At 55.2% G+C, this 16,185-nt stretch overlaps 8 protein-coding genes across 8 annotated transcripts; 6 read left to right on the top strand and 2 right to left on the bottom strand.

Moving 5' to 3' along the window:
* Window positions 1-132: 132 nt before the first annotated feature.
* KRP23_12529 (putative S-adenosyl-L-methionine-dependent methyltransferase) lies at window positions 133-1,029 on the top strand (the record flags this gene model as incomplete). The annotated part of the gene is made up of 1 exon (XM_067883158.1): window positions 133-1,029. One exon carries the CDS (start codon window positions 133-135, stop codon window positions 1,027-1,029), a length of 897 nt encoding a protein of 298 aa, XP_067739437.1.
* Window positions 1,030-1,589: 560 nt separating this feature from the next.
* On the top strand, window positions 1,590-1,925 carry KRP23_12528 (uncharacterized protein; the record flags this gene model as incomplete). The annotated part of the gene is made up of 2 exons (XM_067883157.1): window positions 1,590-1,721; window positions 1,857-1,925. 2 exons carry the CDS (start codon window positions 1,590-1,592, stop codon window positions 1,923-1,925), a joined length of 201 nt encoding a protein of 66 aa, XP_067739436.1.
* An 889-nt stretch (window positions 1,926-2,814) lies between these two features.
* On the top strand, window positions 2,815-3,904 carry KRP23_12527 (Mitochondrial thiamine diphosphate carrier 1; the record flags this gene model as incomplete). The annotated part of the gene is made up of 2 exons (XM_067883156.1): window positions 2,815-2,893; window positions 2,970-3,904. 2 exons carry the CDS (start codon window positions 2,815-2,817, stop codon window positions 3,902-3,904), a joined length of 1,014 nt encoding a protein of 337 aa, XP_067739435.1.
* A 722-nt stretch (window positions 3,905-4,626) lies between these two features.
* On the bottom strand, window positions 4,627-8,876 carry KRP23_12526 (Protein ENHANCED DISEASE RESISTANCE 2; the record flags this gene model as incomplete). Its single annotated transcript, XM_067883155.1, has 12 exons — window positions 4,627-5,052; window positions 5,120-5,218; window positions 5,291-5,425; window positions 5,489-6,418; window positions 6,492-7,725; window positions 7,795-7,883; window positions 7,969-8,152; window positions 8,215-8,280; window positions 8,356-8,440; window positions 8,509-8,596; window positions 8,664-8,704; window positions 8,834-8,876. 12 exons carry the CDS (start codon window positions 8,874-8,876, stop codon window positions 4,627-4,629), a joined length of 3,420 nt encoding a protein of 1,139 aa, XP_067739434.1.
* Window positions 8,877-9,105: 229 nt separating this feature from the next.
* KRP23_12525 (uncharacterized protein) lies at window positions 9,106-10,245 on the bottom strand (the record flags this gene model as incomplete). The annotated part of the gene is made up of 2 exons (XM_067883154.1): window positions 9,106-9,346; window positions 9,413-10,245. 2 exons carry the CDS (start codon window positions 10,243-10,245, stop codon window positions 9,106-9,108), a joined length of 1,074 nt encoding a protein of 357 aa, XP_067739433.1.
* A 749-nt stretch (window positions 10,246-10,994) lies between these two features.
* On the top strand, window positions 10,995-12,284 carry KRP23_12524 (uncharacterized protein; the record flags this gene model as incomplete). The annotated part of the gene is made up of 1 exon (XM_067883153.1): window positions 10,995-12,284. The coding sequence occupies one exon, from the start codon at window positions 10,995-10,997 to the stop codon at window positions 12,282-12,284; it is 1,290 nt and encodes a 429-aa protein (XP_067739432.1).
* Window positions 12,285-13,125: 841 nt separating this feature from the next.
* Window positions 13,126-13,692, top strand: KRP23_12523 (uncharacterized protein; the record flags this gene model as incomplete). The annotated part of the gene is made up of 1 exon (XM_067883152.1): window positions 13,126-13,692. One exon carries the CDS (start codon window positions 13,126-13,128, stop codon window positions 13,690-13,692), a length of 567 nt encoding a protein of 188 aa, XP_067739431.1.
* Window positions 13,693-14,578: 886 nt separating this feature from the next.
* Window positions 14,579-15,652, top strand: KRP23_12522 (uncharacterized protein; the record flags this gene model as incomplete). The annotated part of the gene is made up of 1 exon (XM_067883151.1): window positions 14,579-15,652. The coding sequence occupies one exon, from the start codon at window positions 14,579-14,581 to the stop codon at window positions 15,650-15,652; it is 1,074 nt and encodes a 357-aa protein (XP_067739430.1).
* Between the last annotated feature and the right edge of the window lie 533 nt (window positions 15,653-16,185).

The raw sequence follows: 16,185 nt of genomic DNA, 5'->3' as shown, positions 1-16,185 counted from the left end.
ACGATTCAGAGCCGCAAAATCTGCCCCCTATAGAAAACGCACTTAACCGTATTTGAAGTGGACCACCGGGAGATCCACTAAGTGCGAGTTGAAGTTTACACAAGTTGCAACCTCATTCTTCTCGCGCTCAAGATGGACTCTCCAGCTTCGACGTTGTTCCAGGAGGACGCTCCACAAGTGGATGACACGTTTGCTGAGTCCATGGGCTTCGTGACGACTTATCTACGAGCGGTGGAGAGTGCTCGGCAGGACCGACTTGTCAACGATCCCTATGCGGAGCCACTCACCCGGAAGCAGCACCACGAGATCAAGAAATTCATGTCTGGGCTGTCAAACGAGATGCATCCTCGACCGGAGAATTTTATTGCGCTCCGTACACGCTACTTGGACGAGGCGCTCGCTCAGCGAGACCCTCGGGTCCTCCAAGTTGTGATCCTCGGAGCGGGGCTGGATGCTCGCGCGTTCAGGTTGGAGTGTCTCCGAGGTTGTCACGTTCTGGAAGTCGACAAAGCCGGTGAAATGTTCGACCACAAGAGCGAAGTGATGATAGAGCTGCACGCTCCCCTTGTCGCCCAGAAGGTCGACTGCATTGTCTTGGGCCTGACTGAAGGAGGCTTGGAGGCTGGTTTGATGGGGCGTGGGTTCAACCCGATGGTGCCAACTTTCTGGGCGATGGAGGGGCTCATCCCGTACATTGAGCGCCCTGGAATTGTGGAGCTTTTGACTGTGGTCGATCGTCTGTCAGCCCCCGGCAGTGAACTTTGGGCCGACATACCCGGTAAGTTTGTGGCCGACCCTCAGGAGTGGGGAAAGCGAGCTATGAAGTACGGCGAGGATGACCCGGTGCATGGAGTGCTGAGCGAGATTCGCTGGGCTGTCAAGATACAAGCGTCACTGGGAACTGGTGCAGACCATTTCGGACGACAATGGATACCGATGCGCTCCCCCAAAACTAAGCAGGAAGTTCCGTTCTTTTTCGTCGCCGCCAAGAAGCCGATTCTAACCGAGCCTAAGGTACCCAAGGAGTAGCTGCGGATCATGTGCTCCAGCCTTCGACGGCCTGGCAGTTTGACATCTGCGGCGTGAGTTGACTATTGAACAAGCCAGTCGATGCAGAAAAATACCTTTTGAAGGTCGATGAGACCGGAGTAACGTGGTCGATTCAACTTGCCCATTGCCCCAACAACCTATCATTCCGTGCACTCCACTCGCATCCGTTGCTGTGGCACCAGCAAACATGTGCGTGAACACCTAGTACATGCAGCCAAAGCGGTAGCTTAGCAAGTTGATAGTTCAAGCGGCCAGTGACGGTACTTTCCTACACCCTTGTGCCACAGCCGGAGAGTCCCATCGAGACTTTCGTGGCAGACTTGTACACTCTTCACGGGGCTCAGCGAGCCAGCAGGCGAGTCACCAGAACTGCTATAGATGGGACCCTCGATGTAGTACGTTGCATCGCCCTCTACGGACACGTCGATGCACGTAGCAGATTGTTTTGTTGTGGCTATCTTCTCGTCGAGACCAGTAATAGCACTCGTAGTTTTGTGGGACCACTACCGTCATATACAAGAGCATGCAGTCTGTGCACCATGTTCTCACGCAGCCGTAGCCGCCAGCTCCTGCGCTCCATGTTCATCCAGACGGAACCGACGCTCAACCCGTTGAGTGTCAAGTTCTTCCCTGGCCACGCGGTGCTGGACGACCGCTTCACGACGGGCGTGGTGAGATATTTTGTCAAAAGCGCGTCTCGTAGACGTCTACTGGGTGCGCTGGACTTAGAGGAAGTGATGAGGCTTTGTTGTTAATGGTTGGGGATTCTGAACTGATGGGGATCTTGGTTTTGAGGTGTGCTGTAGGGCACGTCGATCCTGCCTGAGAACGACGAGGTGATGAACTGCTGGAGCAGCACATCCGACCCTCAGTGAAGGACGACGGTGGCGATATGTTCTACTAGGAAGTCAAAAAGCTACAGTCACTACTTCATCATGGCCCATGATGATTCATGGAGGAATCTCCATGTCTTCGTCGTCTGCCTCGCTCGCTCGCGGGGCGCTGGCGGTGCTGCGCCTCGGCCGCAACTCCTCGGCCGTCTGCGGCGGCTTCTCCGTCAGTCGCTGTGCAGTCGGGGCAACAACGTGCGGTTGCTGCGTCGTGGGCCAGAGCAGCATGGCGGCGTCGAGCTCGCGCGTGAGATGGTGTCGACGACCCACGCGAAGAAGCTGGTGTGGCGCGACGTGGACTCGGAGGAGGGCTACGATCTGCCTGCGGTGAAGCAGCTGGACAAGCAGGACGAGGAGCTGTCTGTGACGGGAATGGCGCTCGACTACATGGTGTCCATGGGCGAGATCAAGCGGTTGCTGCTGCGCATCCGCATCTACATCTGCCGCCCGACAGCAAGGTGGAGATGAGCTGTTCGCTGCGACTTGCGGTGGAGATTTCGAGCTGATAGTAAGCGGTATCCTCCAATGCAGCAGTGCGATAGGCCACCGTTAGCGAGAGCAGAACAGCAATAATACCGTCGGCCGAGTCAAGTGCAGCAGCGACTCCTTCGCGGCAAGCATGATCGATGAAGAAGGCGCTCTGAACGTGGTGCAGCACCACATCAAAAAAACACAAAACCGCCGAGACTACATACCTTGTTTGACAAATCTACAATATTGCAGTGTATTAGTTATCATCAGTACTGTCAACTTAATGTGAGTAAGTCTTTCAAAACCGATAGCAACGCATTAATACCCAACATAATTTATAGCAGGAGCTCAGCCACCATCCATCAAGCGACACAAGTGACAACGAAGCAGAAAAGAACTCGCCATGGCGAGCTCTGCGGCAAGCGAAGGCAAGCGCGGCGCGTCCACCACTGAAGCCGCCATCGCTGGCGCCGTGTCCGGAGGTCCGTCCCATCACACGATACCTATTTGCTCTCGTTAATAACTCTTGACTCTTGTCTGCTACATTGTACTGCTCAGGTGCGACGCGGTTGGTGGCGGCGCCGTTAGACCTTCTCAAGATCCGCTTCCAGGTGCAGCCTGGCGGGCACACAGAGGTCAAATACACTGGACTATTACAGGCAGTGCGCAGCATCTACGCCGAGGAAGGTCTTCGCAGCTTCTGGCGCGGGAATCTGGCGGCCTCGGGACTCTGGGTGGGCTACTCAGCGCTGCAGTTCGCCAGCTACCGCGTACTGACCCGTTGTTGGGAGCAAGACGGAGATAGCGCAAATAGAGCGGCTCCGTCAGCCGTTGTCTGTGCTGCCAACGGAGCGGTGGCTGGTGTCACTGCGACTGTTGTCACGTACCCACTGGACCTGTTTCGCACGGCATTTGCCGGTCAGGGTATGCCCAAGCGTTTTCCGACGATGAACAGCATGGCGGTGCACATGTGGACGACTCAAGGCGCTCGTGGGTTTTACAGTGGGTTGGGTGCCACGATTTTCCAGATCGCTCCGTACATGGGACTGAGCTTTGGCATCTACTCGGCGTTGAATGAGGTGTCGGTGAAATACCGCAAGAAGCAGGAGGAAGACGACCCAGATGCGTGGATGTCACTGCCGACGGCTCTTTCGTATGTGGGGAGTGGCGCCGTTGCTGGACTGCTGTCCAAGCTGGCGGTGTATCCTTTGGATACAGTCAAGAAGCGCATGCAGATGCGCCACGTGCCGCGCTGCCAAACCTACGGTGTCATCCCGGCGTATTCTTCGAGCTGGGGCTGCTTCTACGACGTGCTTAATCGTGAAGGCATGCGTGGGCTTTACAAAGGCACCGTTCCCAGTCTACTGAAGTCCGTCGTCGCAGCTAGCTGCACCTTCGCAACGTATGAGCTCACGCTCGAAGGGCTACGGCACCTGTCGGTGCACGGAGACTGCGAGGAGTGGCGCGATTTGAAGACCCTCGACAAAGACTAAACCAGCGTGCGACGAGTATTTATCCTGCCACTAAGAGGGTCGAAGCATGACCTCAAGCTTTCCTCATCCCTTACTGCTCAGTACCGTATATGGTAGATCATAGAGAAATGGAACTCTTTAGACCGAATGGTTGTCTGTTTGCACTCTGCTCTGCACTAAAAGTTAGTCGATGGGCTTCTCCGTTTCCGAAGCAGATCGTGTGATGTGCAGTACGTACTATTATGTAAACCTTGCGTCTGTGATGCGTGCACCACATACGATAGCGTAGAAACCGTACGAAACTAAATGACTGGCCGTCGATGAAACGGTTGCCGACGCGGTCGTTCAAAGCTCATTTCGACTTTGGCGTCTCTTCCAGCAAGCAAGAATCTTCTCACGTCTAAGTTGTGTGTTGTTCTTCGTACAGTGGAATGCAATGATGATCCAATCTTACATTTCAGACTAGAGTTTCTGAATCCGGGGGGTAGTAGCCCTGGTTGATGAGAATTTTACTCCGAGCATTCCCACTTCAGTTTATACGTGTTTGTAGACCAGACAAAAGTTAGGAGGACAGGAGTGATGAATCCTTTACAATCAACCATCTTTCGGGGCTGATATTCCAAGTATTTGATGCATAACAAAAAAATTCTGACCTCTCCTCCATCACAAACGCTACTTTTTGCATTCGTGCAAGTCTATTCACTTGAGGCATTTACTGTACACCTACGCTGGGCTTCGTCTGCTCAGCACGGGAGGTCCACGGCCTTCTGCACGTTGACGCGGTCGAGACGACAGCAGCCGAGCACTTGTTCGGGCAGCTCGTCGTCTGTCTCGCCCTGGATCACAAAGGCCACGTCGATCACGAGCCGCGACGTCTTGTCGATCAGCGAGTGGATGCCGCGTCGAGCAATGTACGAGAACGCGTGCACGTCCACGACGATCTCCGTGCTGCCGTCGCGGAAGTGGTAGATGCGGTGCTGCGGCCGCGTGAGCACGGGCGTGGCGTTGTGGCTCACCAGCAGCTTCTTTCCCATGCCCGTGATGCCGCACTCGTCCTGGTTGGTCACCTGCGCGATGACCTTGAACCGGTCCGTCAGCGACGTGTCCTTGCCGGCCTCCAAGAACCGCTTCAGCAGCTTGAACGTCGTGGTCGTGGGGTTCTTTAACTCCTGCAAAAAGGTGACTTTAGTAGGGTGCTCCCGGTGAGCTTCAGCTTGAACGGTGGCGTCCACAAACCTCAAAAATGTCGTCTGGGATCTTCCAGTAGAGAGCCAAGCTGTATCCGGGGCCATCGTACGACCCATCGCCCCACACACTCGGCCCGTACGACGGAAGCTGCACATACAGAGACACAGCGGCCGTCAGAGGTGCAATGTTCGTACTGCTGACCAGCAAGCAGCACTCTACCTGAGCATTGATGATGAAGAGCCGACTGTTCTCCAGCTCAGGTGGAAACTCGACGCGCTGGGAGATCAAGTCCAGTTTGCTGTCGGTCCGAACCAAGTCGGCGCCAACGAACTCGAAGAGCGCAGGCCTGGAAGCCTACAAGCCGAGCATCCACGTGGGTTAGCTGGAGTAACAAGAGAGAGCCACGCCAGGTCGTACCTCTTTCTTTCGGGACTTCTTGTAGTCGGCGCTTCTCACGGCAAAAGTCTCAGCCCGCGTCGTCGTCCACGAGTGCTCCACGTTGCTCGATCGCCCGTCCGCTTGCATCTCGCACTGCGGCATAGTGCTCCCCATCGGGAACTTGACTACACGCCCATTGCCAGCACCGCTTGGTCGTCGGCGTGGTGCAGCGCTAGAACCCTCAGAACACTTCCCTCGATTCTCCCCTTGCTCTGTGCCCGCTGGACTTGACACCTTGTGTAAGCAGCAGCTTTCGGGATCACTGCACTGCGCGATATCAGTGCCGAGTAGGGAGTTATCAATGCCGCCGCTTGACATCGAGTCCAGATAGCCGCGAAGACTTCCTTGGCGCGGACGATGCAATGACCGCGGGGTGTACACACTGAACACAAACACACACGTGACGGCGACGCAGACGGCAACCTTCCACAGCACGTGCTCACTTGCCAGGCAACGAATTGCCACGATGTTGAGCATGAAGCCGACAATGAGGCACTGCTTCCTCCCGTCCACGTGGACGTGGAGATGCCAGCATGACGCAGCAGCTCCGTCCGATTCCGTCGAGGAGAACTGCGTTACGATGCGAGGCGGAATTTTCCGCTTCGGATGCGGCGATGAAGCAGAACCGTTCGACGCAGCTTGTCCCTCTTCGGCATTATGGAGAATGGGAGACATTCCGAGCGTTGGAGGCGGCGAGTCATGACCTCTCTCGACTGCGCCTTCCGAGTCCTGTGTCTTTGCTGTCTGGTCTTCCATTTGCTGTTGAAGAAGACGCTGTCGGTAGAGTTGCTGGTGTGAAAGTACCGGTGCGCCACTGTGAGCTTTGTCATGCTGCGAGTCTTTCCGGTTGATCCCCTCCGCTATCGCAGACGTCCACAGATCAAAATCTCCCTCTGTGTCAGCGCACAACTGTAGAGAAGCATGTCACATTAGTTGTCAGATTGGGACACTCGTAGCATTAGACGCAGTCTCCTCTTCGCACCTTGTACTGCACACCTCGCTTCGAGTCGATGTCGTGGAGAGATAGCGTCGAGACTTGGAAGAAATATCTCGTCGGCGCATTCCTCGCCAGAGTCTTCTCAAACAGCAACGACACGTTATCCATGTTCAGGTCCAGCGCCCCGCGATACCATGGGTGTGCCTCGTTCAGGTACAACAGCGTCTGCTGCTGCTCATGGTCCTTCTCCTGTTGCTGCTGCTGTTTCCCCAACTCGACCGTCTCCTCGATAGCAGTGGCACTGCGGACGGCCGACTCTCCTTCTTTCGCTTCCACGCTTAAGCCACTTAGGCGCTCAGTCTTGTCATTGCTGGCGTCGTTATCCCCAGCAGTGCTGCCGGAGGGCAACGGTACTTGCGTCGGTGACCCAAACGAGTGCCGTTTGGTCTCCACAGACTGGGAGGCAGCAGCCGGACCTTTCCCTGTCGGGACAGGAGAGTCCGCCATGTGAACAATGTTGCCGTGCGATGAGGAATTCGGCATGTGGTTAGCGGGGTTGTGTCTGTAGTACGAAAGCACCCCTCGCTGGCGGTCGAGCACAAACCACCGTCGGTGCCACGAGCGCTTCTTACTCCACTTGCTGTCGCTGATCTTGTGCAGATATCCGCACACGTACTTCTTGGTGCTCTGGGACTCAGACGAGAACGAATAGCCCGCAGATAGTAGCCCCCCAGCTGCAGGATCATCGTGGTGATCAGCCCCACTAGCTGCATGGGGCTGCTGAGTGTGCCCTTGAGACTTGCCAACGTGCAGAATACTTCGGCCGACGTTTCCAACTCTCGATATGCCTCCGCCCACTGCTTTGCCCATGTATCTGCCCATCTTTTGAACACCTCGCGAGCGTGAGGTCCCAGATCGGCCCTGTGCACGACGCAGTTGCGCCGCTGAATCACCAGGTGGGTAGAACGGATCTCGAGCCGGTACCGACGCAGCATTAGCTTGGTCACGGACGTTCACGTCGCTCGAGCGCCCGGAGCCATCATCTTGGACCACTGCGCCAGCCTCCTTCAGAATACTCGTCAACTCGTCGTTCCCGTTCAAGGAAGCATTGCTTCCCCGAAATGAGCTTTGGGACATCTCCATCTCCGTGAGTTGGTCAGAATCGTAGAGCCCATCCGAGTCTTCATCGCCGCTGTCTTCTCCTCCAATGAAGTCAAACGAGCTGAATGGATTCCTGCTGGGGTCATTTCGACACGAGGGGCTGTTGTTCAAAGGATCTCTACAAAACCAACACCGCTTTGTTAGACATTTTGTCAAGAGAAGTCCAAGACGCAAGTTGGGCACTCACGAGCCGGATAAAAACTCATCACTGGTGGTGCGGATCGAGCCTTGTGGACTTCCTGGTACCAGCGATGGCGGGAGATGGATGGCGAGGAACTAAAGCATTGGGGCAAAGCACACCACCGCAATGAGATCAAGCGCACCAGCCAGAGCTTTCAGCAAACCACAACAGATAGCGCACCTCCATCACGTCCGGGTATTGATGCACCCACTCAATAAACCGCGAGTTTGAGAGCAGTCCAGCCATGGGGATCATGCACTCCTCAAACGCGGCGTAGAGTTGCTTTGGCAACGGCATGTATTCCTCCAGGTAGTTGAGTAGGTACAGATAATCCTTCTCCGCGATGAACCCCTCGCCATTATTGCTAAAACAACAGCCACCAAGTCAGCCACAAACGAAACACACACGCCAAGTTCAGCGACGTACTTCTCCCCGGAGAAAATGATGTTGTACATGGTGAAGATGTAGCTGATCCGGTCCTCTGTATTGCCTCTGCTCCCACAACCCAACAACAACAAAAATCAGGTTCCTTTCCATCGACAGCCAGCGCCAAAGCTCTCCACGTACTCGTAGAACAAGGCGAGGATGCACACGAACGCCTCTTTCGCAATGGAGTCGCCCGGCACCTCCTGGAAGCACTGCATGGTCCCCTCTGCCATACCGAATAAAACCCATTAAACCCATTGCAACCCAACCCAAGAACCCCACTAACGTCCTCACCCCCGAAGAGTCCTCGCAGCAGCTTGGACGACAGCAGTCCCTCCTTCTTGGCCACGTAGTGCTGCTCCTCGTCCTCCACGGCATCGCCCTACATAGTAGATTAACGAGTTAGCCCTTATAATTAACTTCCGACGTGTTGCATCGCCGCCGCTCACCTTGAACGTGAGCCACGCGACTGTGAACTCCCCGGCGTCGACTGCGCACGCAGATAACCACGTGAAAGCCAGCAATTAGCCCCCTTCACTACCTCCAGCTTACAGTGCAGAATTCTCCCTGCACTGGCAGAGACAAAACGCCACAGAAAACCGCATGAAGAGCCACGTACACGGTCGGTAGAGCTTCCGCTGCGTGGAGACCGACCCGCCCATGACGACTGTTACAAACTGAATTGGACTGAAGTACGTTGCGCGTTGTACAGTTGTGTACAGGTTTAGTTATAGTCTGTCTAATATGATACATTTGTATAATAGATATTATCCGAATCAAGTTCAGGTCACAATGAACTCTCAAAACGGATGGTTATGCATTTTGAATACGATATAACATGCTGAAAACGATCTACACGACTGTACGTAGATTAGTGTTGCGCACAGCAGTCTACAGTGCAACGCGGGGCAGCGACCGGGTGTCCACTTGCACTTGGGGCTGGACGCTACAGCAGGAAAAGGCGCTTCGTTCGATTGCACGCTGCAATTTGAGTCGACAACAAGCTCGAAGATGCTTCACGAGGGGCGAATGGACCACTTGGTCGCTGGTCTCTCCATGCTCGTTGAAGTCCTCCAGCAGATGTTGCGGCGCCGAGAACTCCTGCAGCACGAGTTCCAGCTGCCGAGACGTCCTGAAAGCCACATGACGACCACGTCAGAGTGAGCTACCTGCTGCACACATCATAGAGTTCACGTACATAACAGCAGTGCGCACCACCACGAGCGGACACAACGCGAGGCAGTTCTCCTGCTCGCTCCATCCGTCGCTGGGTTCGGTTCCGTCCGCCGAAGTGTCGTAGACGAACGGGTAGCACAGCAAGATACCGGCCAGTGCAGTTGCATTGAGCGTTGACGGCCTCTTCCACTCTAGGACGCCTCGCTTGTCAGCGGCAAGGAGGTCTTTGCACGCCTTGACGGTCCAGGCGGCAAGCGTTTGTAGCCGGGAAACTTTACGGATGACTTGGGGGTGACGGAGGCTGGCGCTGACGTCCACGTACATTTGGCCATCCAAGCCAGTCGCCAGCCCCGCCATCTTCTCGCGCACGAACGCGTCCGCGTTGACGAAGAAGACGTTGCCGTCCAGCAGCACCGCGCGCACCTGATCCACTGCACACCAGTGCAAACTCTCGCCCGCCAAACTCTGCAGCAAGCGCTCGGCAAGCTCCGTCGTCAGCGCGCAGCAGTCCACCAGACACGACGCTCTCAGCCCCGACGCCACGAGCAGCAGGTCGCGGAGCAGCACTCGCAGGTGGCCCACCGCGAGTCGCACCGCCGTCCTCCTCTTGCGGCCACCACTACGTCCACCTCCGGTCACGCGCGCATGCAGACGCTGCGTCAGCGCATTGAGCTCGACCTCGGTTGGCCACCACGCGTCTGCACCGCGAGGAGGCCTCGCCGCTGAACGGCGCAGCCACCAGGACGCCGCGGACAGCTTGCTCTGGTCCGACGACGGCACGAACGCTCGGATGTCGCTCTCGAACGCCTTCAACACGGCCAGCGCCCTCGAGTCACTTGGGTAGCAGCTCCCCATCGCTTGGAGACCAATGAGCAGTACCGAGGACGCCAAGGACGCGTGCGTGGCAGCCCCGTCTTTGACGGACTCGTCGAGCGTCGATGAACAAGTGTCGTAGCGTCCACCGCGTGAATGAGTCACGTGGCTTTTCCTGTGCGTCGTTGGTTCACATTTCGACTGAGGCTTGGTTGAAATGGGCCTGTCAGCTTACAATTGCGGCTGAACAACTCGTGAGCGAGACCAGTTCTTGGCTGCAAGTCGTCTTGTCTTCCTGTCCAACGCCTCTGGCGAAAGGCTCACGGCGACAGACGCGCCCATGAATCCAGATCTTGTCGGTCAAGCCTTCATTGCTCCCCTGTTTAACATGGAGGTCGTGTCTGTATCATAGAGAGCGCGGATCCACCGCGGCGGCTATCGCCATTATCACAAACGCAGCGCAGGTCACAGACCGTTAACGGCTCAACGAGTTGAAGTGCATTGACATGAGGCCAATTTCCACTTCGCGTACTCGCCAACGCGTACCCCTTCGCGGCTACGAGCGTACGCTCACCATGGTCGATGGGGTCTCAACCAAGATTGTCCACTCGATGCTTGTGAGCGGGCCCACGTCGATCTTACTGCGCTTCTTGGCGACGGCAGTCCTGAACACCTTCAACATCCACCCTCGCATGCGGACGCTTCAGATCAAAGGCGAACGGTTCATGGCCGAAGTTCGTCCGCCACTGACCCGCCACGACGTGACTTCCTTTGCTCTGGTTCGGGTCCGCATGGTTCCGTCCGCTGCAAGTGACGCCGACGACATGATGAGTGGCTGGCATCAATACGCAGACGACGAATGCAGCATCGGCTTTGATCGGTTCAAGCAACTGCCATTCTTCCTGACGGTTTGGGTGGACCAAAGGGCCGGTAAAGCTCGCTTGATGCTCTTCTCGGACAACTACATGTCGGACGGAACCTCTGGGATGGTTGCGCTCAATAGCATCCTTGAGCAGGTAGCGATTCTAGCGACGGATCAGGCAGGGACACCGCAGGGTGAACCGGAGCCGGAACGGCCGCCGCTACAACTGCAGGAGCTGCCTCTGCGTCCTCCACTTTACAAGATGTGGCTCTCGAAAGTCGCGTGGGCCAAACCTCTTGTGAAAAGCATCGTCAATGTCTCCGGGAGGCAGACATTTCGAGGTAGCGTCCACGCCTTCAAACCGTTGCTGCCTGCTCGAGCCGACCAGCACCATTTCAGGGCCCCTCCAATTACGAGCAGCAGCACCGCGTTGTTTGCGCAAGGTGACCCGGAATGCATGAAGAAGGTCATGGCGAAATGTGATGAAGAGGGGGCCTCAATAGGTGGGGCGTTGGTTGGGGTCATGTTGCTGGCATTTTTCCATGTCATGAAGGAGAGAAAGAGCAATCCGTCACAAGAATCGTTCAAGCTCGCTACGGACCTAGCGTTTGACATGAGGCAGCGTGTACAGACTCCCGTTGACGAGGACCAAGTGGGTATGTACACAACCGTCTCAGCCCTTGACTGGCTGACCAACCAAGGCGTGAACCTGCAAACCGCAGGCTTCTGGGAGGTAGCACGCCGCGCAGACCAGGAAATGACTGAAACGCTGGTGCACACGCTGGCAATGGCGCTGCCGACAGTGCTAATGGACAAGAAAATCAACTCGACGATGCAGCCGTCGTTCTTGAAGGGCGTGCGCCTCCCACACTCGCTCACTTCGGACATCAACATCTCCAACATTGGTCGCTATCCGTACGCAACGGAGCTCGATTTATCCGATGGCGTCCTCACGGTCGAGAGTCTGCACGTCTACCATCCACTTCCCCACCTTGCATCGTCCGCGACGTTTTTCATTTCTGCCGTGGACTCGTTCAACTACTCGATGGCCCACAAGTGCGAGAATGTTGTGGGGGAAGCTCTGTTTACCGCTATCGTAGAACTCTGTGAGGGCATCGACCGCATTGGCAGCAATGAGAAACTCATAGAGGTGCTGAATCGCGTTGGGCTTCACTACACGGACACAACTACACATAGCTTTGACGAGGCGTGTTCATGACTAAACTAACAGCCACAGGACTGCTGGATAACTCACTTGGTACATTCAGGATATGATTAACAACGCTGAGCTACACAGTAAACGCTACGACACTTGGACAACAGGCACATTTCTTGTGGTCGTCGACGACATCAGTATTCTGTTAATCGCCTCGCTCACGTAGGCGTAGTTGGCGATCGGAGACGTCGGGGCTGTGTGGTAAAGACATCACGGCATCATCCAGGCCTGACGGCATCAGGAGTGCTGCATTGGTCGCGAAGTGCTTCTTGGGCTTCCATCCAACTGGGCCTGGCTCGCCGCGTCGGTCGTGAGGGTGAGGAGCAGTTGGCATTGTGCCGCCGTGCTGAATGCCACCTGCAGCATTGTCACCACCGTGATTCCAACCTTCAGGTGCTGAGCCAGCCAGGTAGTGCGGCTGGACCGCGGGTGTCAGGAGTGCAAGCGTCAAGACGGTGACCGTGAGTGCGCTTGAAAAGAGTCTCATCGTCGGGGGGCGTTGGGGTGCTTGGTTCGCTCGGTGGCAAGTTTCGTTGTGCTTCCTCCTTCGCATCGTGCATCGTTTCCCGCAGAGTTTACGATGTGTTTCGGAGCTGACTGATATTGTAGACCATGAGGATGACTATGATAGCGAGGACGTAACATGAAGTTTATACTCTTCGGCACCTTATCCGTTAGACATCCGTTCTAAGCTTCGAGGACGTATTTGCAGAACAGCTCCAGTTGGGGTTGAGGACGCTGATGTATTTGAGCACACGAGCAGCTAACAGACCTCCAAGTTCACATTCAAAAGTGCTACCAACCAAGCATCCAAAGCTAGCGGGCCTTCAAATATCCGAGCATCATGAAGCTCCTTCACCACCTTCTTGCAAGCGCGATCTGTGTGGCAGCAGTAGTGGCCACCTCAGCGACTCCAGCTTCTGGCCACGCTGCTAACGTGAGCTACTCCAGTCGCCAGGGCGAATCCAAGCTCCTCCGAGGCCCAGTGACCGATCCTCTTCCGGCTCCTGGAGCTAACTACGACAAGGCTGAGGACTTTCCCAGCCCCGAGGACAGTGAAGATAAACCAGAGGTTGCAGCTGAGGAGAGCGAGCCCGTGGTCGATGCTGGTGAGGAGCTTGTTGTCCTGGAAGAGGACGAAAGGGAGCTTGTCCAGGGCAATGACGACGTCCTGGATTACGAAGTCGCCACCGGAATCGACGACGGGCCCGAGGACGAGGACGACACCGAGTATGACTTCCGTCAGCTGCAGAGTGTAATCGACCCAGTCCCAGTCATGCTGGAGACGGTGACAGGCCCAGTTTCCCCGAATCCGCCCACAGACACGACCAAACCGAGTGATGCTCTGGAGTCGGAGCTAGTGGATCCGAAGCCGAACCTGCGAGGACCGGAGAAGGAGATCGAGGCCTAAACAAATTATCAAGGTGAAGACGGTCTTTAAACCAAACATATAATGCCCGACACGTTTGTGGGGCCATGGTAGTGTTCGATGCTCATTGAGTGGAGTTAAGTTATTCAATGTAATACGTTCCTTCTCTTCCGAACATGCTACATGAATGCCAATCTCTATGCCGCGCCAGCACTGCTCAACCAGATGCCGATCGGATTCCAGCGTCGCTACGAGGCTCGAGGCGGCACAAGTGGTCGAAAGAACCGCGTGATCTTTTGCCAAGGTAATCATTACTGGCGCTGTGGTCGACCAGCCAAGTGTACACCTGGGATCAAGTCGCTTTTACGAAGCACATCCTTCAAAGCATTCTCGTGTGAACGAACACCGCTGGCTGGGCTCATGCAGGTTCGTCCTACCCGGAACCAGCCAGTCTCACTTTCAAAGACTCAACACGAGGGTGAAGACGACTGCAAAACCAGCGATGACCGTCAGCGTTGAGACCAGCATCCCACGACAAGTCAAGCTGCGAGGCTTCGAGCGCATGGCCACGATGGCCGATGGCGTTTCCATGAAAATCGTGCACTCGATGCTGGTGGCTGGAGACGCAGAAACACTGCTGCGATGCCTACCAGAAGCTCTTACGCGGACGTTCAACGTGCACCCCCGTATGCGAGCGCTACAAGTCAAGGAAAAAGCTTTCACAGCCGAGATCCAAGCTCCTGTCACTAGGAGCGACGTCAGCAGCAAAAACCTCCTTCGGATCCGACGGTTCTCTGAAGTCGAAGACTCTTTCGAAGCCTGGCACCATTACGCTGATGACGAGTGCAACATGGGCTTCGAGCGATACACGGAATTCCCCTTCTTCTTGACGGTCTGGGTCGATGCGGAAGCAAAGCAAGCACGCCTCATGCTCTTCTCGGACCACTACATGTCAGACGGGTATTCGGGGATGGTAGTGCTCAACTGCATCCTCGAGCATGTAGCGTCACTTGCTGCTCAAGAAACCCAAACGGAAGATACTCAAGTCCTAGAGTCCCCGTTGCGTCCTTCGTTTTACGACATGTGGTTGTCGAAGAAGAAGCTCTCCAAAACCTTGATGAAGGGCGTCATCTCGGTGCTTGGGAAGGCGATCTACCGCAGCGAGATGAAGAAGTTCAACCCCGTTCTACCAGCTCGAGCCGATCAACACGACTTCGTGGTCCCACCCGTGTCTAATTCGACCTCAGCGTCATTCGCGCAGGGCGATCCCGGCTGTATGAACAAGGCGCTTGCTAAGTGCAAAGATGAAAGAGTCACCTTTGGCGGTGCTGTCGTGGGGGCTATCCTCCTCGCCTTCTACCATGCAGCGAAAGGGCTTCCGACCTTCGATGCTGAAGCACCGTTCAAGTTCATGGCAGACATGGACTACAACATGCGTAAACGTGTGCCCTGCCCACCTCAAGAAACGCCGGTCGGAGCTTATTTGACGTTCAGTGACCTCGGGTGGCTTGCGACTGAAGGTGTCGACTTGAAGACCACGCGATTCTGGGATCTTGCCCGCCGAGCGAAGCTTGAGATCGACGGAAAGGTTCGCCAAACGATGACGTTGGCGTCTGTGCCCATTATTATGGACCAGAGGATCAACGCCAAGATGCAACCTTCGTTCGCGAAAGCTCTCAACATCCGTCACTCCCAGACTTCGGACGCCAATATCTCTAACGTGGGGCGTTATCCGTATGCAAAAGTGCATTCGCTTGGTACTGCAGACAAGAGCACGCTCGAAGTGAAGAGCCTGCACGTGTACAATCCGGTTCCCCACCTGGGCCCCTCAGCAGTTTTCTATCTTTCGTCGGTGGATTCGTTTGGCTATGCTATGGGACACAAGTGCGAGGACGACGCAGCCAAATCTCTCTTCGCCGCATGGGTGGCAGTTTGTGAGAATGTTGGCAACATCGGAGCTGATGATACACTAGCCAACGTACTAGAAAACCTCACATTGTAAATGCGGCTTTAGTAGGAGTTAGATCAGCACTGCTGCTATGAATTCATTAGCTCTTTCTTCCTGGATTAGTGTTGTGATATCTCCTCGTCCTATTGATTGTCTACACCTTCAAAGTCTGGAGTTACTCACCTTTGCTCCGTTCATGCATTTGAGACCGAGACGTGAAACAGAATCATCAACCACTTGAACCTACATGTAGCGTACTCCGCGTTGATTCGTTTACTACACACAGCAACTAAATGATATTTGCATGCAATTCTAAACAATGTAGTCATTACTATTGGTAGCAGCTTGACAATTGGAAGATGAAGTAGGGATTCGAAACAGTTTGTGGTGTTAGCAGTGCAGCGTTTGGGGAAACACTACCTGAACGAATTCCAGCTTAACGCGTGCCATCGCTTAGAAATGTGAAGAGCCTTCACCATAGTACTGTAGAGAAAGTAGAGGACCTGTAGGGGAACCTAGAAAGATGGTGCACAAACGAGTAATACAAACACAACCAAATCACGAAACTCGTCGTGTTCATTCAGCGT

This window comes from Phytophthora ramorum (assembly GCF_020800215.1).
Source record: "Phytophthora ramorum isolate Pr-102 chromosome Unknown Phyram_PR-102_s0015, whole genome shotgun sequence".
NCBI lineage: Eukaryota > Oomycota > Peronosporomycetes > Peronosporales > Peronosporaceae > Phytophthora > Phytophthora ramorum.
This window is presented reverse-complemented; position numbering and strand designations above follow the sequence as displayed.